The sequence below is a fragment of the Gopherus evgoodei genome, chromosome 10, assembly GCF_007399415.2.
Source record: "Gopherus evgoodei ecotype Sinaloan lineage chromosome 10, rGopEvg1_v1.p, whole genome shotgun sequence".
Classification (NCBI taxonomy): Eukaryota; Metazoa; Chordata; order Testudines; family Testudinidae; genus Gopherus; species Gopherus evgoodei.
Window position 1 is genome coordinate 6,017,534 of NC_044331.1, and position 26,360 is coordinate 6,043,893.

The window sequence follows — 26,360 nt, forward strand, 5'->3', positions numbered from 1 at the left end:
ACAAATATAATGGGGATAGTTAATGGGTTTGGATAATTAAAGATTCAAATAATAAATAATTAAATAGTTCTTCTATAGTGCTTTTCATTTATAGGTATCAAAGCACTTTGCAACAGATTTCAGTATCACCCCATTTTATAGATGGGGGAAACTGAGGTACACGGAGGGAAGTCTTGCAGGGATCTTTTACAGAACTTTTAAAAATAGGTTACTATAATCTTCACCCCACATACCATCCAGTGTGAGTATATGGCCCTTTTAAGGATATATTTCTCCTCTCCTCCATCAAAGTTCGCAATAGTGGTTTATACACTGTAATTTGAACCACCAAATTAGCTCAATTTCTAAAACTAGATTGCATACATAAATCTGTGAATTTTACTGTTCAGGCACCTGCACAGCTTTACGTAGGACTGACTGGTATATAGTCTATTTAGTGGTGAAAGGATCAATTTCAGAAAAAAAAAAAGCATAGACAAAATCAATATTCTTCACCAGGAAAAAAAAAAAGAACTTGAAAGTATAATATTTGATGTTGTTAAATTAATTCAGAGTAGAATTTGGAATAACAAACTTTGAAATAATTTAAATGTAAACCTTCTATTTTTTTACATTTTTATGCCATACATTAAACCTGGCTGTTTGTCATGTTTGCTCTGGAGAACAAAACTGGAAAGGAAAATTTCAGAAATAGAAACTACACTGCTAATTTTCTCCACTTTTTCAGACAAAATACTACCGTTCAATATTGAAGGCAGCAAGTAGCATCTATAACTCATTTACAGCTAAAAAGCAAAAGACCTTTCAATAATACAGGCAAGTTCTGTTTTTTGTTTTTTGTTTTTTTAACGTATTATTTTTATCATCATGTGGCTAGTTATTAATTTCCCCGGGAAAAACAATCAATGTCACTTGCCATACACTTTCTATAACGTATTTTATTCTTAATATGACAAGTAAATTTACTATGTCGAGATTTATCTCATATTTGTATGGGAATATGAAAGACTGGAAAATGATTTTTTCACTTGCAATTTACATTTGTGAGACCTACTGAAAAGTGACTATATTTGTGATTCTGGCAACATAGGCAGCCTATGGTAAACTATATGATAAAGTCTCAATCCTGTTTTTTGAAGTGTAGCTCAATTATATTTTATTATAGTTGATGCAGTAACTCTCACAATAACTTATGTATTCCTTAAAGTCCCAAGTCCTGAAAGTCTGTAATTATATGGTAATTTGTTTTTAGGGGTGGGGTGGATACCTAGCCCTCAACTTATGGAAAATGCATGAAACCATGACCTGAGACTGACCAAAAGGCTCAAAACCCAGAAGGAAAATAAAAAGAGCCCACAGTGTATTACGGAACAACGCTAATGATCTTTGGCAGGCTTGTCTTTTAATTTTTGAATGCTTGGGTTTGGCAATCCTGTAAAACAGAGCCATCCTTAGCTTCTGCTTTATGAGCCTCCCCTTCCTCCCCCCTGTGGCATCAAACATCACAGACATGGGTAATTCCATAAGATCATTTGTTTTAGATAGCAGAACTTCAGAGACCTAAGCCCAGCAAGTGAGCCATGCCCCTGGCTGCACTAGGGCAGTGGCTCCTAGTGGAGGCATGCCCTTGACAGGGTCCTGTCAAACATTATGGGGGGAGACATCTAGGGTGACCAGACAGCAAATGTGAAAAACTGGGAAAGGGGTGGGGGGTAATAGAAACCTATATAAGACCCAAAAATCAGGACTGTCCCTATGAAATCAGGACATCTGGTCACCTTAGAGCCATCAAATCATTGATTAATGTGCTGGCTCGCAAGTCTGCTTCATTTGGTTCCATCAGCCTTAATTACTGAATTAACCAATCAATTAGCAATTAATTAATTACTGACTCGGACTATCAGGGGTCTCCAAGAACAACACAATACTAAGGTGAAGCATAATTAAAAAGGCGAATTGTTGCTGGAGGGAGTTAGAGACTGAGCAGAGCTGAGGGAGAAGCCCTGGTGCTTCACCACGCGCCAAGTCCCTCACACCAAGCACACGAGGTCCTTGGGCTGAGATTTTTTGGCGCCAACAGAGTACTAAGCACAAAGGGGCTGCGGAGTGCGAGACCGCGTCGCGCGCGGTGTTTTTGAACGCTCGCGAGATTTAATCACTGAGGGCGAGAGGCGCGCCAAGCTTTGACGGGAGGGCAGAGGGCGCGAGCAGGACCGTGTTCTCGCGGTCTTTCCTCGTTACTCCGCCTACCCCTTCCTCCGCGTGAACGTCCCGTCGGTGTGCGGGAGCGTGCGAGTGGCGGGCGCGCTGGATTTGCCGTCCAGCCGCCAGGACGTGGAGGAGGGGCCCGTGTGAGGCCGGGGCCGGCCCTGAGGTACAGAGCGCCTCTCCCGCCCTCCCCACTGCCTGGCTGGGTCTCCTAGGGGCTGAGTGAAAGAGGGGCTGACTCGAGGGGGGGTGTTCTGTCAGGCGAAGGGCCTCTCAGACCCCGCTCTTCCTCAGCGGGTGGGGCAAGCACCACTCCCCCCATCCCACTGGGAAGGGAGGGGCTGCGGCTCCCTCTGGGAGAGGCCTGACCGGCCTGACTTTATACCCAGGCGAGCTCAGGGCCAGGCGGCAGGGCCGCTGCCTTGTTTGGGGGGAGAGGGGAGTGGGATCTCCTGGGCATCTCGACTGAGGAGGGACGGGGCTGAACGTGTTGACCGCCTGCCTCACGCAGCGGGCTGGGCTGTAACCCGGCCTGGAGCTGCTGATCCCCGGCAGAGAATCATAGAATTTCAGGGTTGGCAGGGACCGCAGGAGGTATCTAGTCCAGCTCCCTGCTCAAAGCAGGACCAGTCCCCTGGCAGATTTTTTGCCCCAGATTCTAAATGGCCCCCTCAGGAACTGAACTCACAATACTGGATTTAGTAGCCAACGTTCAAACCAGTGAGCTATCCATGTTAAAGGGACATGGGCAGTCTTAGCAGCCACCTATGCCTGGAGATGGCTCTGACACCTGCTGCTGCTGTGGTTACTGATACAGATGTCTGTAACTGAGGGAGATCTGAGGCCAACTATTTCTCTCTCTAGTTTTGGGGACATTAGCAACTGCCAGAGTGGGTCAAGCTGACGGCCTGGCCAACCTGTCTCTAGCAGTGAACTGGCTGCTTCAGAAGAAAGCACTAAAATCATAATGCAGGGATGAGGATCCTTTTTTCTATCGGGCCCCTGATCCACAGAAAAAATCAGTAGCAAACCACACAGAGCCAGGGGGTAGTGCAGAGACTGGGGATTTCCCCTAAACTCTGGGGTAGGGCCAGAAATGGGTTCAGGGCGTGGGAGGGGGCTCCTGGCTGGGGCAGGGCATTGGAGTCCAGGCTCTGGGGTGGAACTAAGGTGACCAGATGTCCTGATTTTATAAGGACAGTCCCGATTTTGGAGTCTTTTTCTTATATAGGCTCCTATTAACCCTACCCTCTGTCCCGATTTTTCAAACTTGCTGTCTGGTCAATCTTGGTGGGGCTTGTGCCGAGGGGTTTGGGTTGCAGGAGGGGGCTCTGGGCTGGAGCCAAGGTTTAGACTGCAGGAGCAGGGTCACAGCTGGGGCAGGGGATTGGGGTGAGGGAGGAGACTTGGGGTGTGGGCTCTGGGAGAGAGTTAGGTTATGGGAGGGGGTTCTGACCTGGGGGTGGGGGTTCAGGGTGTGAACTCCAGCTGGGAGGCGCTTACCTCAGTTGGTTCCTGGTCGGCAGCAGGACTGAGGCAGGCTCCCTGCTTGCTGGAGCTCCTCACTGCTCCCAGAAGCGGCCGCCATGTCCAGGCCCTAGGCGGAGGCGCCGCCAGGAGGTCCTGCATGGTGCTCCCCAGAGCTGCGGAGCTGGTGCTGGGGGCAGCATGCAGAGTTTCCCTGATCGCTTCTGCTCCTAGGGTCTGCAGGCACATGCCGTCTGCTTCCGGGGGCTGTACGGAGCCAACTGGACTTCTAACAGTCTGGCAACCCCAGCTTCCCCCGCAGTGGGGTGAGCCGGTGCTTGCGGCTCCAGCTGTGCAGAGGGGCGCCAAGGCTTAGGGCTTCTGGCCCTTGGGCTGTAGGTTCCCCACCCCTCTCAGCTTAGTGACTGGGGAAGGTTTTATTTCTAGCCCTGTTAATTTGTGGTTAAGCTATGCTTTGAAGCACAAAGATTTATATTAGAGCTGGTTGGGTTGTTTTTTTTCTTCCAGGAAATGTTGATTTCTCTCCCCCCCCCATCAAAAATACCCCACAGTGTTTTCATTTTTTGACAAAGTCAGTGATTTCCATGGAAAGCGGACACGTGTCATGAAATAGTTTAGTTAACAACCCAATATTTTTGTCAAACTGTTTTGATGAACAATTTTTGACCAGTCCTCCTGTCTATGTCCCATAAATTGACTAGACAGTTTCATCATCTTTGTAAGTATCTCATCCTTTCAGTCTCCTGGACTAATTAATATTTTGTATCCCACATGTTAACTGGCAAATGTACTTTCCATAAAATGCAGGTATCTTCAGACAAAATATGTGCATCTTTTTAATATCCTCTTCTATAGGGGAAAAAGCTTAACTGTGAAGATGATAGATCCACTAGCAAACAACTTGTTTGATCTTCCTGAGTATGATGCTACAGAAGATGAAACATTTCCACCTCTTCCACCTCCTTCCTCCCCAGGGAGAGATGATGTTGAAGGAGCCCTCATCAATGAAGGTGAATATCTTCTAGAAAGAAAGAATCTGTATAACAGCATAGATATATGAAATTGCAAGCCCATTAGCAAGAATTTTTAATGAATCAGTAAACTCAGGGGTTGTACCGTATGAGAATTGCTAACATAATTCCTCTTTTTAAGAAAGGGGAAAAAAGGTGATCCGAGTAACTGTAGGCCTGTTAGTTTGACATCTGTAGTATGTAAGGTCTTGGAAAAAATTTTGAAGGAGAAAGTAGTTAAGGACATTGAGGTCAATAGTAATTGGGACAAAATACAACATGGTTTTGCAAAAGGTAGATCGTGCCAAACCAACCTGATCTCCTTCTTTGAGAAGGTAACAGATTTTTTAGACAAAGGAAATGTAATGGGTCTAATTTACCTCGATTTCAGTAAGGCATTTGACATGGTTCCACATGGGGAATTATTAGTTAAATTGGAAAAGATGGGGATCAATATGAAAGTTGAAAGGTGGATAAGGAACTGGGTAAAGGGAAAACTACAACAAGTCATACCTGAAAGGTGAATTGTCAGGTTGGAAGGAGGTTACTAGTGGCGTTCCTCAGGGATCAGTTTTGGGACCAATCTTACTTAACCTTTTTATTACTGGCCTTGGCATAAAAAGCGGGAATATGCTAATAAAGTTTGCTGATGACACAAAGTTGGGAGGTATTGCTCACACAGGGAAGGACCGGGATATCATACAGAAAGATCTAGATGACCTTGTAAACTGGAGTAATAGTAATAGGATGAAATTTAATAGTGAAAAGTGCAAGGTCATTCATTTAGGGATTAATAACAAGAATTTTAGTTATAAATTGGGGACACATCAGTTGGAAGTAACAGAGGAGGAGAAGGACCTCGGAGTATTAGTTGATTGCAGGACGACTATGAGGCGCCAATGTGATAGAGCCGTTAAAAAAGCTAATTCAGTTTTAGGATGCATCAGGCAAGGTATTTCCAGCAAAGATAAGGAGGTGTTAGTACCATTATACAAGGCACTGGTGAGACCTCATCTGGAATACTATGTGCAGTTCTGGTCTCCCATGTTTAAAAAGGATGAATTCAAACTGGAGCAGGTTCAGAGACGGGCTACTAGGATGATCCGAGGAATGGAAAACGTGTCTTACGAAAGGAGACTCAAAGAGCTTGGCTTGTTTAGCCTAACCAAAAGAAATTTGAGGGGGGGATATGATTGCTGTTTATGAATATATCAGAGGGATTAATATTAGAGAGGGAGAGGAATTATTTAAGCTTAGTACCAATGTGGACACAAGAACAAATGGATATAAGGTAGACATTAGGAAGTTTAGGCTTGAAATTAGACGGCAGTTTCTAACCATTAGAGGAGTGAAGTTCCGGAACAGCCTTCTAAGGGGAGTAGTGGGGGCAAAAGACATATCTGGCTTTAAGACTAAGCTTGATAAGTTTATGGAGGGGATGGTATGATGGGATAGCCTAATTTTGGCAATTAATTTGGCAATTGATCTTTGATTATCAGCAGGTAAGTATGCCCAGTGGTCTGTGATGGGATGGGATCCGAGTTACTACAGATAATTCTTTCCTGGATGCTGGCTGGTGAGTCTTGCCCCACATGCTAAGGGTTTAACTGCCGTATTTGGGGTCCGGAAGGAATTTTCCTCCAGGGCAGATTGGCAGAGGCCCTGGAGGTTTTTTGCCTTCCTCTGCAGCGTGGGGCACGAGTCACTTGCTGGAGGATTCTCTGCAGCTTGAGGTCTTCAAACCACAATTAGAGGACTTCAGTAACTCAGACATAGGTTAGGGGTTTGTTACAGGAGTGGGTGGGTGAGATTCTGTGGCCTGCATTGTGCAGGAGGTCAGACTAGATGATCATAATGGTCCCTTCTGACCTTAAAGCCTATGAGTCTATACTGATATACTATTAAACTGACTTATGTTAGTTTCATACTCTGTTAAATTGATTTATAAAATTCTAGTTATCTAAAATTGGTTGGAAATTTTTATTCTTCTGCTTCTATAAATTAAAATTGGACCTGATTGTGCATGATAAACATTGCTGGGGAAGGAAACATTTTCTGTATTGTACACTCCCCATCAAAATATCTATAAAACAAAATAGGTCTTTCAATATACTTTTTTTTTAATTCTGAAAAATATATCTTCTTGTAATATCAATGAAAAGGAATGAATACTACAGCACTGAAACAAAATAGTCAGTGAACGCCGCTTGCTTCACCTTGCAGTGTGTGAAAGTATTTTATTACTGGTAAAGTGTGACTTGTTTTGAATGGAACGGGAGTTGTAACATTTGGCTGAATAAAGATGCTGAGCATAAAAGGTTGTAGTAATAATAGGATTTTTTTAATCCATATCCAGTGTTTCAGGATATATTTTAATTTTAAGGGGGTGAACAGGGAGGTGGCAAAGCTTGCAGATGATAAAAAATGAATCAGGATAGTTAAGTCCAAAGCAGAGTGCGAGGCATTACAAGGAGAATCTCACAAAACTAGGTGAAAACAAACAAAATGGCAAATACAATTCTATGTTGATAAGTGCAAAGTAAAGCACATTTGAAAAAATAATCCCAACTGTACATATATAATGGTGGATTCTAAATTAGCTGTTAGCACCCAAAAAAGAGATCTTGGAGTCACCATGGATATTTCTCTGAAAACTTGTGCCCTGTACCTAGCAATGGTCAAAAAGGCTAACAGTATGTTAGAAACTATTAGGAAACAGAAAATAAAACAATATCATAATGCTACTATATAAATCTGTGGTGTACGCATATCTTGAATATCATACAGTTCTAGTTGCCCCGTCTCAAAAAGGATACAGTGAAACTAGAAAAGGTCAGAGAAGGGCAACAAAGATGATTGTGGGCTGTTCAGATTAATAAAGAGATGACTAAGGATGGGGATATGTTAGAGGCTTATCACTCCATTCATGATTTTGAAAAAGTGAATAGAGAAGTTTTGTTTACCTTTTAAGAAATTGTATTAAACCTGCTGCCTATTAAACAAGAGGAAGTACTTTTTCACACAAATAATCTTTGGGACTTGTTGCTGTGGCCAAAAGTATAATTGAGTTTAAAAAAAGAGAACTGTGTTAGTTAATCAGGAATAGATCCATCAATGGCTATTAGTCCCGGGGGTCAGGGATGCAACCCCGTTTTTGGGACAACCCTAAACCTCTGACCACGAGAAGCCAAGAGCAGAAGATCGGTGGATCGCTCCATAATTGCCCCCTGAGGCCCTGGTATGGGCCACTGTCAGAGACAGGGTACTGGGCAAGATGGACCATGATCTGACTCACTATGGTAGCTTGTTGATTCTTATTTTAAAAATTTGAAAGACTTGACTATCTGATGGTATACTTTGAGTATGAATAATGTTAAACTTCAATTTCTCAAATATTAGATTTTACGTATGCATTCCTTGATTCTTGGTTTACATGTTTAGTATAAAAGTAGAACACTTATTGATCAGGAATAGATTGGTTTGGATAAGCACACTAATGTTGATATGTGAAAATGAGTTTCCTAACTCTTGAATTTTCAGAACTTCAGAGAATAAAGCATGTAGTATAAGAATTTGTATACAGATTGTACAGTGCTTACAATAATGGGGCATTGTTCTTGGTTGGCCCTTAGGTATTACTGTAATAAATCTGATTAACATTGACCCTAGTCTTGTGATGAGAACTGTAAGGATAGATCCTGGGACCACAAAGAGTCCTGTTTAAATCAGTGGGTTTTTGTTCATGGATCTGCCTTTTTGGATCTCATTAAGCAATCAGGGTCTTAGTCATATCCTACAGGGTTAACCCAGTAATATTATTTCCATATTTCACATGGTTCTGCTGTTTTATTTTTGATTCCCATAAATCTGTCTTTCATAACTGGCAGTGGCTATCAGGTCTGTAGTTATATCAGGACTGTCAAAGAGAGACTTATCTTTACAATGTCTCTGTGTTCTTTTCTTCTCTTCCGTCTAGCTAATGCAATACATGCATTTAGCAAACTCCTAAGGATTTTTAAAAATCCACTGATATAGTATCTCCCAGTTTATTTTTCACCTGAGGTGATTAGTTATGCGTGAACCTTTTTTTCTTTTTGTATACTTTTAAAAAAGAAAAAAGTGTGCGGGAGTGACAATTATCAATAAATTAATTTGCCTGGTTTTTGTAATCATCTGAGAAGTCTTCTGTTGACTCCAAAACAAGAATACTGTTAAAGTATTGCTTTGTTGGTTATTCTACTATAACTCTAAAATTTAAATGGCACGGCCATTTGAAATTTGTTACAGGTCCGTAAATGAAAAAAGTTTGAATACCATTGGCTTAGGACACTTGAGAAAGTTTTGCCTTCCTAACTAGATACCAGCTTCACATGGCTTTATCCTTAGAGCATTTATGCATTGTGTAAAGTTAAGCACGTATGTGCCTTAGTCAGGTTACCCTTATTTTGTTGTTGGAGCGAACTCCTCCTCTTTTCCCCTTCTCCCTCCCCCCCCCCCCCAAAAAAAAATTCTGAAGGACTCCTGACACCATAGTTATAATTTATAGCCTTGATTTTTGCTGTTAAAGCATACACAATGTATTGTCGGTTACACTAATTAACAAACTAAGGTACAAATTTTAAAAGAGCTTTTCATTAAGATGGGAAATAGTTTTATTATTTGCCAGAAAATATCACTCTTTTAAGATATCAAGAATATTACTTTTTCTTTTTAAAAGCTGTTTTATAAAGTGCGCCGGGGGGAAGGGAAGGAGAGAACATGTACAGAATGTACATTGTAAACATTCAGAAATAAACTGGCAACTGGTAGAGCCAGTGAGGTACACCTCTACCCTGATATTATGTTATATCTGAATTTGTGTTACTGCAAGTGGTTCCTGTGTGCCCGCCCATTACTTGCTGCAGCCCTCCCTGGGGCCCCCTTGCCCCAGCTCACCTCCGCTCCGCCTCCCACGAGCATGCCGCAGCTCCACTTCTTCCTCTCAGGCTTGCCCCGCCAATCAGCTGAGAAGCGGCGCTGCGGTGTGCTTGTGGGAGGAGGCGGAACAGAGATGAGCTGGGGCGGGGAGGGCCCCGAGGAGGGCCGTAGCAACCAGGGGCACAGAGGAACCACTCCAGCTCATCTCCACCTCCTCCCCGGAGCGTGCCGCCAGTCCGTTTCCACCCCCCACGGCTTGCCGGGCCAAAGAGCTGATTGGCACATCAAGCCTGGAAGGGAGGAAGAATCGAAGCGGCGGTGACGCGCCCAGGGAGGAAGCAGGTGAGCCAAGGTGGGGAGTGGTTCCTCTCCCTGCCCTGATATAACATGGCCTCACCTATAACGCAGTGAGATTTTTTGGCTCCTGAGGACTGCCTTATATCAGGGTAGAGGTGTATAAGTAGAACATAAAGATGTAAAACATTAATTTGAGTAATGATAGTTGATATCGCTTGCATTATAGATTTATAGTATGTTGTGTTCTATTTGTCAGAGCAAGAGGGAAATAAACCATCCCAAACGAAGGATTCTACTGTGTCTACACAGAAAGCAGTTAAAAGGCCGCTACCTAAATTAGATGCTCAAAGGTATTTGTTGCACAATGTTCCTATGTACTGGTGATGATTTCAGTGTTTAAAAAACAATAATCTGTGTGTGGCTGCCTGGTAGAAATTGATTTAGGGTGTTAATCTGTTTCCACATTACCCAATTGGTCGTTACCATGTTTTAGGTTGTGGATGTTAGAGATGAATATATTGAGCTTATTGCTGCCAAATGTACCTGATCCTTTTGTTCTTCACTTACCCTTTATAGTGCTGTTATCCTAAGTCATACTTCTATTGTAAGTGCTTTGGGACATGAAAACTATTTTATGGGTAAAGTGCTGTACATGACAGTGCATTTTCTTCTGTATAATATCTTTTATCTGTCCTTCAGATTACTTCAGATTTCAGCCTGCCTCAGGAATATTTCTTCTGACTTTTTTTTTTTTTTTTTAAATGGGGGAAATCCTTCAAAATGAGACTTCAGACTGTTGACCTTTTCTGGGTGTTATCCACAGTCTTGTGAAGTGCAGTAAAATCTGATTTTTATAGATATATGAACTCTTGCTCTTGAGATTATATTTGTAGGCATCAGGCAGCATTGTTAAGGAGTAGAAAATTATTTCCTTCTGCATGCAAAACTCTGATTTTTAAAGGGAAAAGTAAACAGGGCTGAATCCCAATATTGTGAAGATGTGTCTTTTAAGTATACTAAAAGTTATTCTAGGATATCATACTTTGGTGTTTTGGAAGCATTCAGTATTAACCTTCTGATTATCTGTATCCTAGCACTGGCAGTCCTCTCTCTTCCACATAGACTGTAAATTGTTAGGGTTGGGACTGTTTCTTATTTCGTGCTTGTATTAGGCACTGTACAATTTGGCCCTGATCCTGATTGAGGCATATGAATGTTTAGCATATCTCATGTCAATACCTTGCAATGCCGGCTACAAAAGTGCCATGCGAATGTCTGTTCTCACTTGCAGTTAACTTTGTAAATAAGAAGCGGGCAGCATTATCTCCCATAAATGTAAACAAACTTGTTTCTCTTAGTGATTGGCTGAACAAGAAGTAGGACTGAGTGGACTTGTAGGCTCTAAAGTTTTACATTTTCTTTTTGAGTGCAGTTATGTAACAAACAAAAAAATCTATATTTGTAAGTTGCGCTTTCACGATAAAGAGATTGCACTACAGTACTTGTATGAAGTGAATTGAAATATACTTTCTTTTGTTTATCATTTTTACAGTGCAAATATTTTAATAAAAATAATATGAAGTGAGTACAGTACACTTTATATTCTGTGTTGAAATCAATATATTTGAAAATGTAGAAAAACATCCACAAATATTTAATAAATTTCAATTGGTATTCTGTTGTTTAACAGGGCGATTAATCTTACTGTTAAGCAATAGAATACCATTGAAATTTTTTCACAACGCGATTAAAACTGATTAATCGCGATTAATATTTTTAGTTAATCACATGAGTTAACTGTAATTAATCGACAGCCCTAATAAAAATATCACAAATAGTAAGTTTTAGAATTTCTAGTTGAATCTGTTAAAAACAAACAAAAAAAACATATTTGAAAACCATATTAACTCGACATTTTTCATATTCACAGGTTAATTTCAGAGAGAGGACTTCCAGCCTTGCGACATGTATTAGATAATGCAAAATTTAAGGGTAAAGGACATGAGGTAACAAATATTGAACAATTCTTATCCTATTTCTTAGGAATATAGTTTGAATGAAAGGTTAACTTTTGGGGGTGGGGGGGGCGGTAATTAGGAGGAGCGAAGTATAACTCTAGAACTAAATCAAACATTACCTTCTAAAAATGAATAAAGACTTCACCCTAGACTAAAATAGGACCAGCTAACACTATTTCAAATGCATCTTGATGGGGCTTTTTCAGTCATATTAAGCTACATCAATTGAAAAAATATGATCGGAAAAATGCATCCTGACCTTAAACCTTTTCTAGTTAACTTTCCAAACTAGAACCATTCTGCTGGAACTTTTAATGTGTGATTTTTCTTTTTAATGTGCCCACAGAATGATTGTTCTTAAACTTTGGGAGGGTAATAAGACTGCTTATTCTGTCCTCAACAAATATTGTTAGTGTTTTTGAATAGTTTGATGACTTACCTTAATAACATTGTGGTTTGTTTTACACATACAAAACTTAGGAAAGTATCAGGAAATTCAGTTATCGTTCCCACAACAGCTGTAATTTAATTTTAACCTTAAAAAATAAATTAACATGTGATTAGAATGGAACATACTATGTATGTGGACTGCTATGATTGCAATGGGAACCACCAAATATTTGTCTTTGTAAAATCTCAGCTACAACATTGCATGTACTTAGCTTTTTTTGAGAGCCGTTCTAAATGACACTGAGTTGGAATGTTCCATTGTAGAAGATCAGCTAAAGTGCTGTGTGCTATGGTCTCCCCTTGCACATGATCCTCTACTTGAAGTGGTGGGAAAAGCATTTGGGGTAAAACTATCTGAGGTCATTTTAAATTCTCTTTGTATCACAGCAGCAGTAGCGTGAAAAGGAGTTGGGGGAAAAATAATTAACTGATGTGAAACATTTGCAAGAATGGGATGATTTAAATAATATAAATATATTTAACTCTTGTACTTATTTCACTGATAATGTTACACTATTTTTGTGATGTTTTAGGGATTACCCACTAGTTAGGGGTTCTGTTATCACCTGCCCTATAACCTTGGGGTCCCTTGATGCTGTGCTACTATGGCTCAGATGCCTGACACAAGCCACCTGCTCACAGCACAAAGTCTCACCCTGGCTTCTACCAGCCTAGTTACTTCTTGCAGGATGACGCTAACAGCCCTTCTGTTCCCAAGTCTCCCCAAATCCATTCTCCCTGAGTTCTTAACTACCAAACCTCTGATTGTTCCCCTCTGGTTCATCACCCCTGAAGGCATGAATCTAGCCCCTCAGTTATCTGTTGACTTTGGGGGAAACAGTTTCCTTGGAGTAAAATAAACTAAAAGTTTATTTAATAGAAAAGCCCAGATTCAAAGATGAAATAGGAAGAGAGAGTAAACATTACTGTGTAACTTATATAATAAAAAAGATGCAGCATTAGGCTTTACACTTTTCTAATACAAGTTACCGATTTCTTTTGAAGAGTTTCCCAGTGTAGCCCTAGCCATAGGGAGAATCCAGCATTTCATTGACCTCACTGGCCAAATGACTGTCTCTCAGTTTCTGGAAGAAAATCTCAATCACAAGCCTGCTTTTAAAATACTTTTCCATCAGTCTGTGGTGATATATATTTATTTAGAGTGTGGAAAAAATCCTCTCTTATCTTGAGACCCAGGATGTCTCTATCTTTCCATTAGCCCCAGTAGTCTACCATTATCTCTTCTTGGCTGGACAATGGGTCATTACTTGAAGCCTGTTTTGTGTAAATACTAGGTTACCAGCCTTGGGAAGTGCCCCTTCCTACTGTGAGGTGCTGGTGATATATAATACTTCACATTTAGGGGTGTGTGTGTTTATATTTCATAACCAGAATCTACATACCTCATGATCATCAAGTTCAGAACATTGCGAGTTCTCCTAGGACTTTACTCAATTCACTTGCATAGTACAATAATATAGTATGCAGTCAGTTGCTTCATACGCTCTTGTTGGGGTTTTTAAACCTTTTGTTCTCTGCTTGGTGTGTCTGGACTCTGTCACAATTGTGACAATGAATTTTTCACCACTTGTTTGTTTTTCTGTTCTGTTTAAGAGCTTTTGTTTACAAAAATACTTAATTTTCAGTTTATAGGTTTCTGAAAAGCTGGTCTTAAAGTCTGTGCTGGTGTGTATCTGAATGCCGATCACCATTCTTATTATAGATTGGCTACGCTTTTTTGTAATAGCCCATAATAGCAATCATGAACTTATCTAGTACAGTGTAAGATCACCTGATACACTTACCTGTTCAGTTTCCAGGAGACTTTCAGCCTTGCAAAAACCGAATGCTACCAGTGTCTTTGACAGTGTTTCTCACTCTAAAATCTGCAGATCTATCCAGCTGTTGGAATTGCATGTCTTTTATTTATGTTCCAGACAGAGGACTTGAAGACGCTTTTAAGACACATGGAACACTGGGCTCATAGACTGTTTCCGAAACTGCAGTTTGATGATTTCATTGAGAGAGTAGAGTATTTGGGAAATAAAAAGGAAGTTCAAGTGAGTGCTAGTCATGTCCTTTTCTGTTTTGTTACAAATACCATATTGTACAAAAGGCAGAGTTTGGGAGGATAATACTGTGCAAAAAGGAAGACAAGTTATAATGCTTTCTTAAATAATTCATTAAATTAAATGCACATGTTCGTTTAATTGAAGTAACAGTCTCAATCAGCGTTGAATAAATTATTTAGGAGTGCATTATAAATTACCTTTCATTCGAAACACAGTATTTCAAAGAACGTGCTGTAACTTGTAGGTACATCCTTTATTACCAAAGTAAGTTATTTTGGAGTGCTGGAATTTATTTTTACATTTACATCTCCAGCAGAGTGTTTAGTAGATGTGCTGTTTCCTGCACTACTTAAGGGAAGATGGGGAATCCAGAAAAAAAACTTCTAACAGCACAAATAGAGAAGAGGAATTGTAAGGAACTGTGAAGAAAGGCACCAGTCTTCCTGGGAGGGGCAAAAAGGGTGAAACCGGGTTAGCAGCAAGTTTAAACACTTAACCATCACCCAGAAAGACATGATACCTTACAGGCGGAAACAGCATCATCATACTATGACCAGATCAGGAGACAACTGTGAGTGGAGGCCTGAGTAGGAAAACTTTTACTCACCAAAAGCTTAACAAAAGAGGCGAGAGTGAACAATCTGTCTACTTTCCTCTGCTATTGGCTAATAGTAAAATGTGCTCCAATTCCTCTCTTAGCCTGGCTGTTGGAGACAATCAGGTAATATTGCTAAAGCTGACTCATTTTATCAAATCAATGTTAAATTTTATTTGACCTGGTCTAATGCATACAAAGGCTCTTAACCTTCTCTTCTACCACAAGAGTATATGGAGGGGAACAAAATAATTCAAAATCTCTCAAGTTTTGACAAGGGTGTAGCATAGTGGAATTGGTTAAGAGTGAGCCAAAAAAAGAAGTGGAAGCCAGAGGCTCCACAGTACAATGCTTCAAGCTGCATCAGTATGGCAAGACCAGTAATTATGCTATTTACTGCCAGTCCATTGTTGCACTCTGGAGCATCTTGGGTTTGGGGAAAGGCAGGGGAAGATCAAGTGCTGTAGGAATTAATATGGTATTAACCTCCATGTTATACTAACATTTTTTGGTGGGAGAGGGAGGCATACTGCCAAGTTCAGCTTCTCTTCTATTCTGATGTAGGTGTGAGAAAGGTGAGTAAATGGAAGGAAGCATGCCATATAGCTGATTTTCTTTTCCGTAGCGCCCCAATGTGGTTTTTTTCCTTCTGGACTATGCAGGACATCAGTGAATGAAATATTAGTAAAGGTGTGCATGCCTGGTGTGGTGGCAGGAAGCCCTGTGATTACATCCTGTATTCTCAGTTGTATATAAGCTTACCAGTGAAGTTTCAGGTTTTACTTCAAGCTTTATGTAACTATTGTTTTACTGTGAAATAGTGCAAAGATGTTTTGGTGAAAACATTAATCTGTAATAAATAGCATCTCTTCTCATTTCAGACCTGCTTAAAGCGAATTAGACTTGATCTTCCAATTTTACATGAAGATTTTACAAGTAATGAAGGCATGTATGCTTTTCTGCAGCCCGTTCCAGTAGTTTATTTAAACATTAACTTGTTCTCAACTTTCACAGTCAATGAAAAAATATGGAAGGTACAATGGAAAAATAATACAACTGCATCCTTGTATGGGGGGAAAAACCTCCTAGAATTATCTGGTCCTCTCTTTTAATAACATGCCTCTGTAGAAGACTTATGCAAAATTTTCTTTGATCAAATTTAAGTCTATCCTCTACATCCTGATCAGGCTACATATATCTCTAGAGATGAGTAGCTTTCAGTAAAGAAGTTTCTCAACATCTTATTCTCCATTCTCAGCTGGAAAATAGGTAGTGGATAATAAGTTAACCCAAAAGTAGGACATCAACTATGTTTGAATTGTTAGAGCCTTCAAGAAACTCTATTTTCACATAAAATTAACATTAAGGTTCCACTTCGCCTGTAGAGGTGCAGAATTGAAGTACTCTTGCAGTTTACTAGTCTGTGATTGATAGGAAATAGAAGGTTCATTAAGTACATCAAGTGACTAATGTCTGTATAAGTTCCCCATTTTAACAGAGCAGTCAGTCTATATGATGATTATTTTCTTGTTAAAAATACTTATTGGTGTCTGCTGCCACTACTGTATTTAGTTGTCTGCATACTTACTACTCCTTTTAACTCTTTCCACTATCTCAAGGTCATACTTTTTTTTTAATGCAATAGTGAATTTTGAAGTGGCTAATGTAGCAGTTCTTTGTATAATCAGATAGTGCTTCAGATGAACCAGAAAGCAGTTTTATTACTAGTCTGTGGAAGAGTGTTTCCCTTGCATGAAAAATGAGTTGGATTCAGTTAGTGTTATGAAAGAAATTGTAACACTAGAGAGAAGTAACAGACTACAGTTCTCCCTTGGGTCCTCATTGCTTATGGTGAGCAAGCAGTAAGAAATCTTTCCCTTTTTTCCTCTATGATCATTCTGGGGCAGAACTAGTGAAACATATTACCACCTTTCCTATCTGCTTGTTTCATTGTGGATAAAATCTGTTTAGGCTGTGTTGTGAACTTTCTTCTGCAGCTCTAAATTACATAGACCAGGTGTTAGTTACCATGGAGACCTGACTGGATTAGTGATTAGGTACTGTTGCCTCTATACCAGTGACTATAATCTGGGCAAATCTCCAGTCTTGATGATGTCTTGGAGCTACACAATAAATAAATCACCGTGTCCATAGAAGGTTGCAGTCCTCTTTCTCCTCTTGTTCCTTTTGATGTTAGGTGTTTTTTTGTCTTCTGGCCTCCTTATTGTCCCACAGTGAGTTAGCCTGAAGAGGGAGATATTGTTACTGGGGCAAATCCTTATCATAGCTCAGTTTAGCTACTTCATTTTGGGAAGGATATATTAATGTTGTGTAACTTCTCCTCTGTGTGACAATGGAACAACGTTGGCATATAAAGCCAAGAAATACAAACGATAAGCACAAGAGTTAATATTAGAAAAAATAGTGAGGCTTATTTTATCAATTTTAATTGATCTTGTGCAAATATGAGGTACACCTCTACCTCGATATAACACGGTCTTTGGGAGCCAAAAAATCTTACTGTGTTGTAGGTGAAACTGTGTTATATTGAACTTGCTTTGATCCACCGAAGTGCGAAGCCGTGCCACCCCAGAGCACTGCTTTACCGTGTTATATCGGGTGGCTTTATATCGAGGTAGCAGTGTATCTTACTGAATAGCATAGACACAAAAAACATGTCCATAGACCATTTTGTCATTAAATGCAGAAAAGTTTTAGAGAACGCACATGTTTATGTACAGACAGTGTTTTGTAACACTCACGCTTTCATTGCAGTGTTTCTGAAAAAAAAATCATAGGACAATGTGTGAATGACAGTGTTCATACTTTCAGGTGGCTCAGTGCCATGAAAAATAATGCTGAGAAAAAGCTAACTATCTTTGTGAGCAAATATTTTGTGAGACATGCAGGAGACATGAGTTCAAACCCTGTGTCAGACATTAGTGCAACTACATAAATGTGGCTATATTTGCTGTTGATTGTATTTGTTAGTAATACAATGCAACCCTAAGCAGCCACATACATTAAAACATATGGTTCCTGCCGACAGAGTCTGTCAAGTTATCAGTCTTTCTGTGCGATGGCTCCATACACTAGTTTTAAAAATCATATTATAGTAGAACACCAATTTTAGAAACTGAGTGAATAAAATTGAACAACTCAAAATTACAGTAGGTATGCTGCACTGCATCATTTTCTTGTCTTTCAAACCAATGCCAAGCAGTTCTCAGTGCGCTCAAGGTGTCAGAATGTGCAGGGATGTTGACTTGTTTCACAAGAACACATTATTGTGACTTATTTCCCCTCTACTCTCCGAATCCGGGAAAAATAGTTATTACTGGATGTTCGTAACATTGGCATTAATAAAATCAAGATTCTACTGTCTTTTTTTTTTTCTTTTTTTTTGAGAGAGAGAAAGAAAGAGATTAAGACTAATGGCACTAGCAGTTATACCTCTGTGATAGATGCCTCAGGGGACAGCTGCACTACTACCTATACCAACAGGAGGGGATCTGCCAACAGCATTGGTAATCCACTTCTCTGAGCAGTGGTAGCTAGATCAACTAGAGAATTCTCTTGTCGACCTATCGCTCTCTACGTTGGGTATGAAGACAATTTAACTGCATTACTCAGGTATCTGGATTTTTCACACCCCTGAGTGACGTAAATATACTGACCTAATTTCCTAGTAAAAAGAACAGGAGTACTTGTGGCACCTCATAGACTAACAGATGTATTTGAGCATACGCTTTCGTGGGCTACCGCCCACTTCATCGGATGCATAGATTGGAACATACAGCATCAAGATATTTGTACACACAGAGAACACGAAAAGGTGGAAGTAGCCATACCAACTGTAAAAGACCAGTCAATTGAGTTGAGCTATCATCAGCAGGAGGAAAAAAAACTTTTAAAGTGATAATGGAGATGACCCATAGAAGGTGTGAGGATACTTAACATGGGGAAACAGATTCAGTTAGTGTAATGGCCTAACCATTCCCAGTCTCTGTTCAAACCTAAGTTAATTGTATCTAATTTGCATATTAAATCAAGTTCAGCAGTCTCTCTTTTGAGTCTGTTTTTGAAGTTTTTTTGCTGTAAAAATTGTCACCTTCAAGTCTGTCACTGAGTGGTTAGAGAGGTTGAAGTGTTCTCCCACTGGTTTTTGAATGTTATGATTCCTGATATCAGATTTGTGTTCATTTATTCTTTTGCGTAGAGACTGTCCGGGTTGGCCAATGGATATGGCAGAGGGGCATTGCTGGCACATGATGGCATATATCACGTTAGTAGATGTGCAGGTGAATGAGCCCCTGATGGCGTGGCTGATGTGATTAGGTCCTATGATGGTGTCACTTGAATAGATATGTGGACAGAGTTGGCATCGGGCTTTGTTGCAAGGATAGGTTCCTGGTTTAGTGTTTATGTTGTATGGTGTGTGGTTGCTGGTGAGTCCTTGCTTCAGGTTGGGGGGCTGTCTGTAATCAAGGACTGGCCTGTCTCCCAAGATCTGTGAGAGTGAGGGATCATCTTTCAGGATAGGTTGTAGATCTTTGATGATGCACTGGAGAGATTTTAGTTGGGGGCTGAAGGTGATGGCTAGTGGTGTTCTGTTATTTTCTTTGTTGGGCCTGTCCTGGAGTAGGTGACTTGTGGGTACTCTTCTGGCTCTGTCAATTTGTTTTTTCACTTCAGCAGGTGGGTATTGTAGTTTTAAGAATGCTTGATGGAGATCTTGTAGGTGTGTCTCTGTCTGAAGGATTGGAGCAAATGCGGTTGTATCTTAGAGCTTGGCTATAGACAATGGATCGTGTGGAGTGTCCTGGATGAAAGCTGGAGGCATGTAGGTAAGTATAGCCGTCAGTGGGTTTCCGAGATAGGGTGGTGGTTATGTGACCATTGCCTGTTAGCACAGTAGTATCTAGGAAATGGACTGCTTGTGTGGATTGGTCCAGGCTGAGGTTGATGCTAGGATGGAAATTGTTAAAATCATGGTGGAATTCTTCGAGGGCTTCTTTCCCATGGGTCCAGATGATGATGATGTCATCAATGTAGCACAAGTAGAGAAGGGGCATTAGGGAACGAGAGCTAAGGAAGTGTTGTTCTAAGTCAGCCATAAAAATATTGGCATACTGTGGGGCCATGCGGGTACCCATAGCAGTGCCACTGACTTGAAGGTATATATCGTCCCCAAATGTGAAATAGTTGTGGGTGAGGACAAAGTCACAAAGTTCAGCCATCAGGTTTGCCGTGATATTATCGGGGATACTATTCCTGATGGCTTGTAGTCCATCTTTGTGTGGAATGTTGGTGTAAAGGGCGTCTACATCCATAGTGGCCAGAATGGTGTTTTTCCTAGTGTAGACCAGTTCTCAGATTTCAGAGAGATGTTTCATAGAGAATTTTCAGAACTAGTTGAAAAATTTGAGCAATTTCTTGGCTGAAGTCAACTTGAAAATTCTATTAAAAAATATCTTCTGCCATCTCACTGCTTTGGGGCACTTCTCTGTGCACTTGGGCAAGTCACTCAATTTCTCTACCTCCATTTTGCATATTGTAAAATATGGCAGTCATGGTGATATGTATTCCCTATTTGTAGCAATGTAATGAGGAGTTCTAAAGAGTGACTGTTTATGCATTTTAAAGACAACTAAATTAACAGATGTATTTGAACATGTGTCCTGTTGATTCTCAGCATCAGAGAATCAGTCAGCTCTAATAAGGATTTAATGCGTTGTTGCTTTGGCCAGGGTCTACATTATAGACTTATATTGGTATAAAAATCTAAACCCCTGAGTGACATAGTTATACTGACATCCCCTTTCCCCCTCCCCCAGTGTAGATAGCACTATGTTGGTTGGAGAGCTTCTCCTATTCACATAGCTACCACTTCTCAGTGTGGTGGATTAACTGTGCCACAGGAGAAGCTCTCCTGTTGCATAACATGTTCACTAATGTGCTTCAGCAGCACAGCTGCAGCACTGCAAGACTGTATGTGAAGACAACAGTCCTACCTCTTGTTCGCCTCAAACCTTCAAGCACAATGTATGGACGCTGGTGCAGCTAAAAACAGAAAAACCAACAACCCACAAAAACCCTGTGCATTCAGAACTTTTTTTTTTAATATGGTCTTTTTTGTGGTGGTCAACACTATTAGTATTCCAGGGATAAAGAATACAGAGTTCATAGAAATCAGAGCGCCACCATCTAGCCTCAATTTAAACCAGTGATTTATGTCTAGCTACCAATATAGTTTTTACAATTTTAAAGTGTACCTTCTAACGTGTTTTTACAATCTTAGATCTACATTGAAACTTTTGGTTTCACTAATAGTAAAGCTTTGGCTTCAAAGGTGCTGATGGTTTTTACTTGTGCCTTTTTATACAGGTAGTAGAGGGGGAAATAATGGGCTCAAAATGTCTCCTGAAGAAGAATTAGACCTCTTTTCTGAAAACGTGAAGGAAGAAATTTTTTCTCACTCAAGTACTGCCCTAACAGAGGAGCAACAGCGAAGAATTGAGAGGAACCGGCAACTAGCCTTGGAAAGAAGGCAGGCAAAGATGCAATTTAACAGTCAGTCACAAGAAAATGGTAAATAGTAACAGAATTTTGCAGTTTAAATGCTGACAAGTAATGTTCATAGCTTTAAAATTTCAAAGCCCACACCATCAAACCAAAGAAGAGAACAGGACATGCTTTAAAATTACATTTAAAAAAGCAGCTAATTTTCTAGGGGGTTGTGGTTATATGGAGCAGTAGACACCTAACTGATAATTGAGATTTCTCTATTTTCCAGAATTTAACCTTTATCTGTGTAAAGCTGGGAGCTTTCACTGTATTGCAGTTAAGATTAACCATTCAGAAAACCACACAGATAACTTTCCTTGGGGAGGAGTTTATCTGTCAATTAAGCTTTCATATTGGAGAGGGGAGTTTCTAGTCTTCATGGTTCTAAAGATAACGTGAATAATGTGGTTCTTGATACAGCAGAGAGGTTAATTTATGATGTAATGGATACACATTAGAGGCAGATCCAGTATTCTTGCCTCTAACTTCCTCTTAGACAGTGGCAGGCTCAAAAAGCCTCTTTAGAGCTAGGTTTTCTTCTTTTCTTTAGGAAGTTTTAATAGTTTACAGATTCTAGCTATGTAATTATCGGAGACTATACATCAACCATTACAACAGTGAGCTTTTGCTTAGAGAAACATTATACAGTAATAGATAGAGATCTAGTGATCTGTAACAGGGCATTACCATGTTAGAGTGAGTATCTTGACACTATCCATGACGTCATTTCTAGTGATTTTTATCGGAGTGAAAATCTCTCATTACATATTTAACAAATAGGGTATGTCTATCAAATGTTAATATTAAAAAAATTGGACAGGTGTGCTTGTTCTCCCAGTGACTATACTTTGAGTGGTAACCAAATATCTATCTACTGTCTATTTTGCTGGGTATCATTTTCCTATAACAACCATCGCCCACATTTTAAAAACATTCCTCTAGAGTTCACTATTTTGCCTTCCCTTCTCCATGTGGGAGGCTATCAATAGCCTACTAGTAGTAGATAAGATAATTCTTCATTTTCTTGTGTGTGACCATTTCCACTAAAGAAGCCCCAGCAAGATTTTCAAAGGATAAATTGGTAATAAATATCCAGTTGTTTGTGATATTTGGTTACAAATTGCATCCCAGTACTCTACTCTCTGGCTAGATATGGCCCCCAGCTGCGCATAAAAATCTTTCATCACAATTTCTCCAGAATTTATCCATATATTAACCTGATGGGTGTGAGGGTGCCACTGAAACAGTATCTCAAATAATTTTTCTTATCATGCTACAGACTGAGGTTGCTGGTCCTTTTTTGTAGATCAGACCCCATTCCTCTGATGTGATTCGTCTATACAGATCCATTCCCAGCATGTTATATGGACATTTTTTTTCTTTATTAGGAGAGTTGTCTGAAAAGGTGATGTAAATTAGTTTGGTTTTTTTTGTCCAGATGCCATTGTTTCTATTAAAGTTAGCTGTCTATAAAACAGCTTTCCTAGAAAGTTGAGAAACATAATGCCTAACTTGAAATTACTGGTACCATAGGACAGTGGTTCTCAGCCAGAGGTCCAGGACCCCTGTGGGCCGCAAGCAGGTTTCAGAGGGTCCACCAAGCATGACTAGCATTAGATTTTCTGAGGCCCAGGGAAGAAAACCGAAGCCCTGCTGCCTGGGACTGCAACCTGGGGCCCTGAGCCCCACCACCAGGTGCCAAAGCCAGAACAACTTAGCTTTGTGGTGCCCCATGTGGCCCTGGGCAATTGCCCTCAATACTTCCTAATGCCAACCCTGGCTTTTATATACAGAAAAACAGCTGGGCTGTGGAGTTTTTATAGCATGGGAGGGAGGGGCTCAGTAAGAAAAAGGTTGAGAACCCTTGCCATAGGAGTGTGTGCGTTAGTTTCAATCTCAATAATTTTTTTTGCATAATAGCTAGTCAACTGTTTGTATTCTGTGACTTTCCCAGTTTTCAAATCACTGTGGTTTGCAATTTGGGTTAAGATCTGGATTATTTGCAACAGATGTCATTAGCAAGAGAAAAGAATTTCTTCTCTAGTTCTAGCCCAACCCACAGAGCATCCTTTGCTAAAGGATGTGTATAAATTTCTGGAAAGTGTGATTATTTTGTATTAATCCGTGGTAGCCTAGCAATGTTTATTGAACAAGAAAATTGTGGCAGTGTAAAGGCCCAGTGTTTGGCTGGGTTAGAGTACCCGCACTCCAGTACTGCTTTGATCTGGCTGGCTTGATAATAACATAGAATATTTCTGGTCTGTACAAAGTATGTGCACTCAGTCTTGATTTTTTCTTTTTTCACATAAATTCTATCATCCTCTGTATTCCTGCTAGGGTTTTATCTGGTATTATTACAGAAAGATCTTGAAATAAGAAAGATATCATTGGCAAAAATGTTCATTTTGACTGTTCTTCCCAACCAAGAAATTGCATACTTCCTGCATCATTTGCTGAAGTAGAGGTTTGATATTTAAATTATAGAGCTCTTCTGGATTGTTTGAGATTTGAATTCCCTGGTATCTCATAGAATTTCTCCATTTGTACCCAAATGTTTTCTGGAGGAATGGGACATCACCATCTGGCAAATTTATAGCTAGCATTTCAGATCTGATATAACTTAGTTTAAATCCAGATGCTTTCCAAAGTCATGGATTTCTTTAGATACTAAATTTTAGGGAAATATTTAGTTAAACTACATGTATGTATGAAGCAATTTTCTTGTGTGTTCCTGGAAGTTTTATTCCTGTGAGATTCATTGGTCTGTATCCTCTGTGCAAAAGGCACCGTGTCTTATGCAAAGAGTAACAGAGACAATGGATATCCTGCCTTGTTAGAAAGAGCAGTTATCCATTTAAGGGACTGGGAGCTAATGTACATATGGGACAAGACTTGAAGCAGAAAATTCTACTTATATCAAAAACTTTCTTTACATTAAATGATAATAAAAGAAATGGATCTTTTTTTTCCATCTGGCATTATAGATTCCAAGTACTCTTTGAATATTGTTTGACAGTTGTCTATCCTTAGTAAATCCAGCACGATTGGAGTTTATATAAACTGTCGTGACGCTGCATATGGTGAAGCCTTTTCCAACATTAGGGAGAGCAATAACTTTTGCTGCTTTCGTAGGTTCCTCCCCTAACTAGTAGACTGGTACTAAAGGTACCTCTCAAGAGACCCTCTAATACCTCCATAAATAAGCCATGAAGTCCTGAGGCATGTCTACACTTACCGATAGATCGGCACTGCTGCAATCGATGCAGCGAGTGTCAATTTTAGCAGGTCTGGTGAAAACACGCTAGATCGATGGAAGAGCACTCTCCCATTGATTTGTGTATGCCACCTCCCTGAGAAGCGTAAGGGAAGTCAATGGGAGACACTCTGCCACTGACATAGCGCAGTGTAGCCACTGTGGTAAGTGGATCTAACTACATCGACTTCAGTTACATGAATTTGCTTAAGTCAGATCGATTTACTGCCCCTGGAGTTTTACCGCTTTTCAATCTCAAATGTTCTTCTATGTCTTGATACATGTTGTTCTCTTAGGCAAGTCTGCTACTTCCAGATATATTTGAATAACATCAGACCTTGGAGTATCAGAGGTTTAGACATTTTTGTAACAGAAGTAGCATACATTTCATTAGTGTGCACAGCTATCTTTTGCTAATTGTTTTTAGTTGGTGGAAGAATATGTTGCTCTTGAATCCCGGTAAGCTTTTGAGTCAAGAACTTACATTGCCTTTTCCATAAAATGCCCAGTTTGTATAGCTAAGGGCTTTTTCTGTGGCATCAGTCAATTTTCCCCTTATACTACTTAGTTGTTGATGTGGCCAGCACATCCCTTGGCCCATGCCACTTCCTGCAGCCCCCATTGGCCTGGAGTAGTGAACCGCGGCCAGTGGGAGCTGTGATCGGCTGAACCTGCAGCTGCGGCAGGTAAACAAACTGGCCCACCCCGCTGGGGGTTTACCCTGGCTGGCAATGGGCCAAAGGTTGCTGATCCCTGTTTTACTACCTGCAACTAGACTTCTACCTTTAGGGATAACTGATAGCTCTTTTCTAAAATGTGGAAAGGAAGTTGATTGCTGCATCTTTATCCATCTCCCAACAAAACCCTGTGCACAATTATCTTTGCTGGTCACAAATTTCAAATCCTTGGGGAGGGTGGCTCAGAGGTGTGAGCCTGAGCAAAGAAATTGCAGATGGTAAATGAAACTTGGATATCCTAGGCAGTAATGTTTTGGTTTTTTAATAGATCTGTCTGCCACCCAGCCAAATCAAAAGTTTAAAACAATTGAGGATCAGGATCCAGATGACCTGGCAGAAGTAGAAATTCAAGCTGCTGAAGCCAAAGTTGCTGACATGGAAGCTGTGGACAAAGATATACAACGTACATGTGCAGAAGAAATCAAATAACCTTTCTGTCTGGATACAATGTTTTAGAAGGACCCAGATATCTTAATATGCTCAAGTGTCATTGACTTCTCTTCCCCCCTACCCTTGGACATTCTGTGGAAATCTTATTCATGACATTCTGTGTAGCTGGAGAAAATTAATCAGTTTCCCTGTGTAAAAAAACAGATATCAGCTTTAGTAGCTGTTTTCTTCAACACCTTAATTCAGGAAAGGAACATAACTATTCTACATTTCAACTGTTTTTTAAACTAGCTTTTTTCCCCCGTGTCAAAAGGTATCAGTGAAAGTAGACATTAATTTCTTGGAACTATACTATGAT

The 26,360-nt window shown here is 40.2% G+C and overlaps 1 protein-coding gene and 1 non-coding gene across 3 annotated transcripts; both read left to right on the forward strand.

The window, feature by feature from the left end:
- Positions 1-2,274: 2,274 nt before the first annotated feature.
- Positions 2,275-26,351, forward strand: TIPIN (TIMELESS interacting protein). 2 transcript variants are annotated; one of them, XM_030576871.1, is made up of 8 exons: positions 2,275-2,374; positions 4,552-4,706; positions 10,177-10,270; positions 11,851-11,926; positions 14,326-14,448; positions 15,937-16,000; positions 21,443-21,646; positions 25,881-26,351. In XM_030576871.1, exons 2-8 carry the CDS (start codon positions 4,574-4,576, stop codon positions 26,039-26,041), a joined length of 855 nt encoding a protein of 284 aa, XP_030432731.1. In that variant the 5' UTR covers positions 2,275-2,374; positions 4,552-4,573; the 3' UTR covers positions 26,042-26,351. The 2 variants fall into 2 exon arrangements, with proteins under 2 accessions (XP_030432731.1, XP_030432732.1); XM_030576872.1 differs by lacking the exon at positions 14,326-14,448.
- LOC115659303 lies at positions 18,014-18,149 on the forward strand. Its single transcript, XR_004002522.1, has one exon.
- Positions 26,352-26,360: the final 9 nt, after the last annotated feature.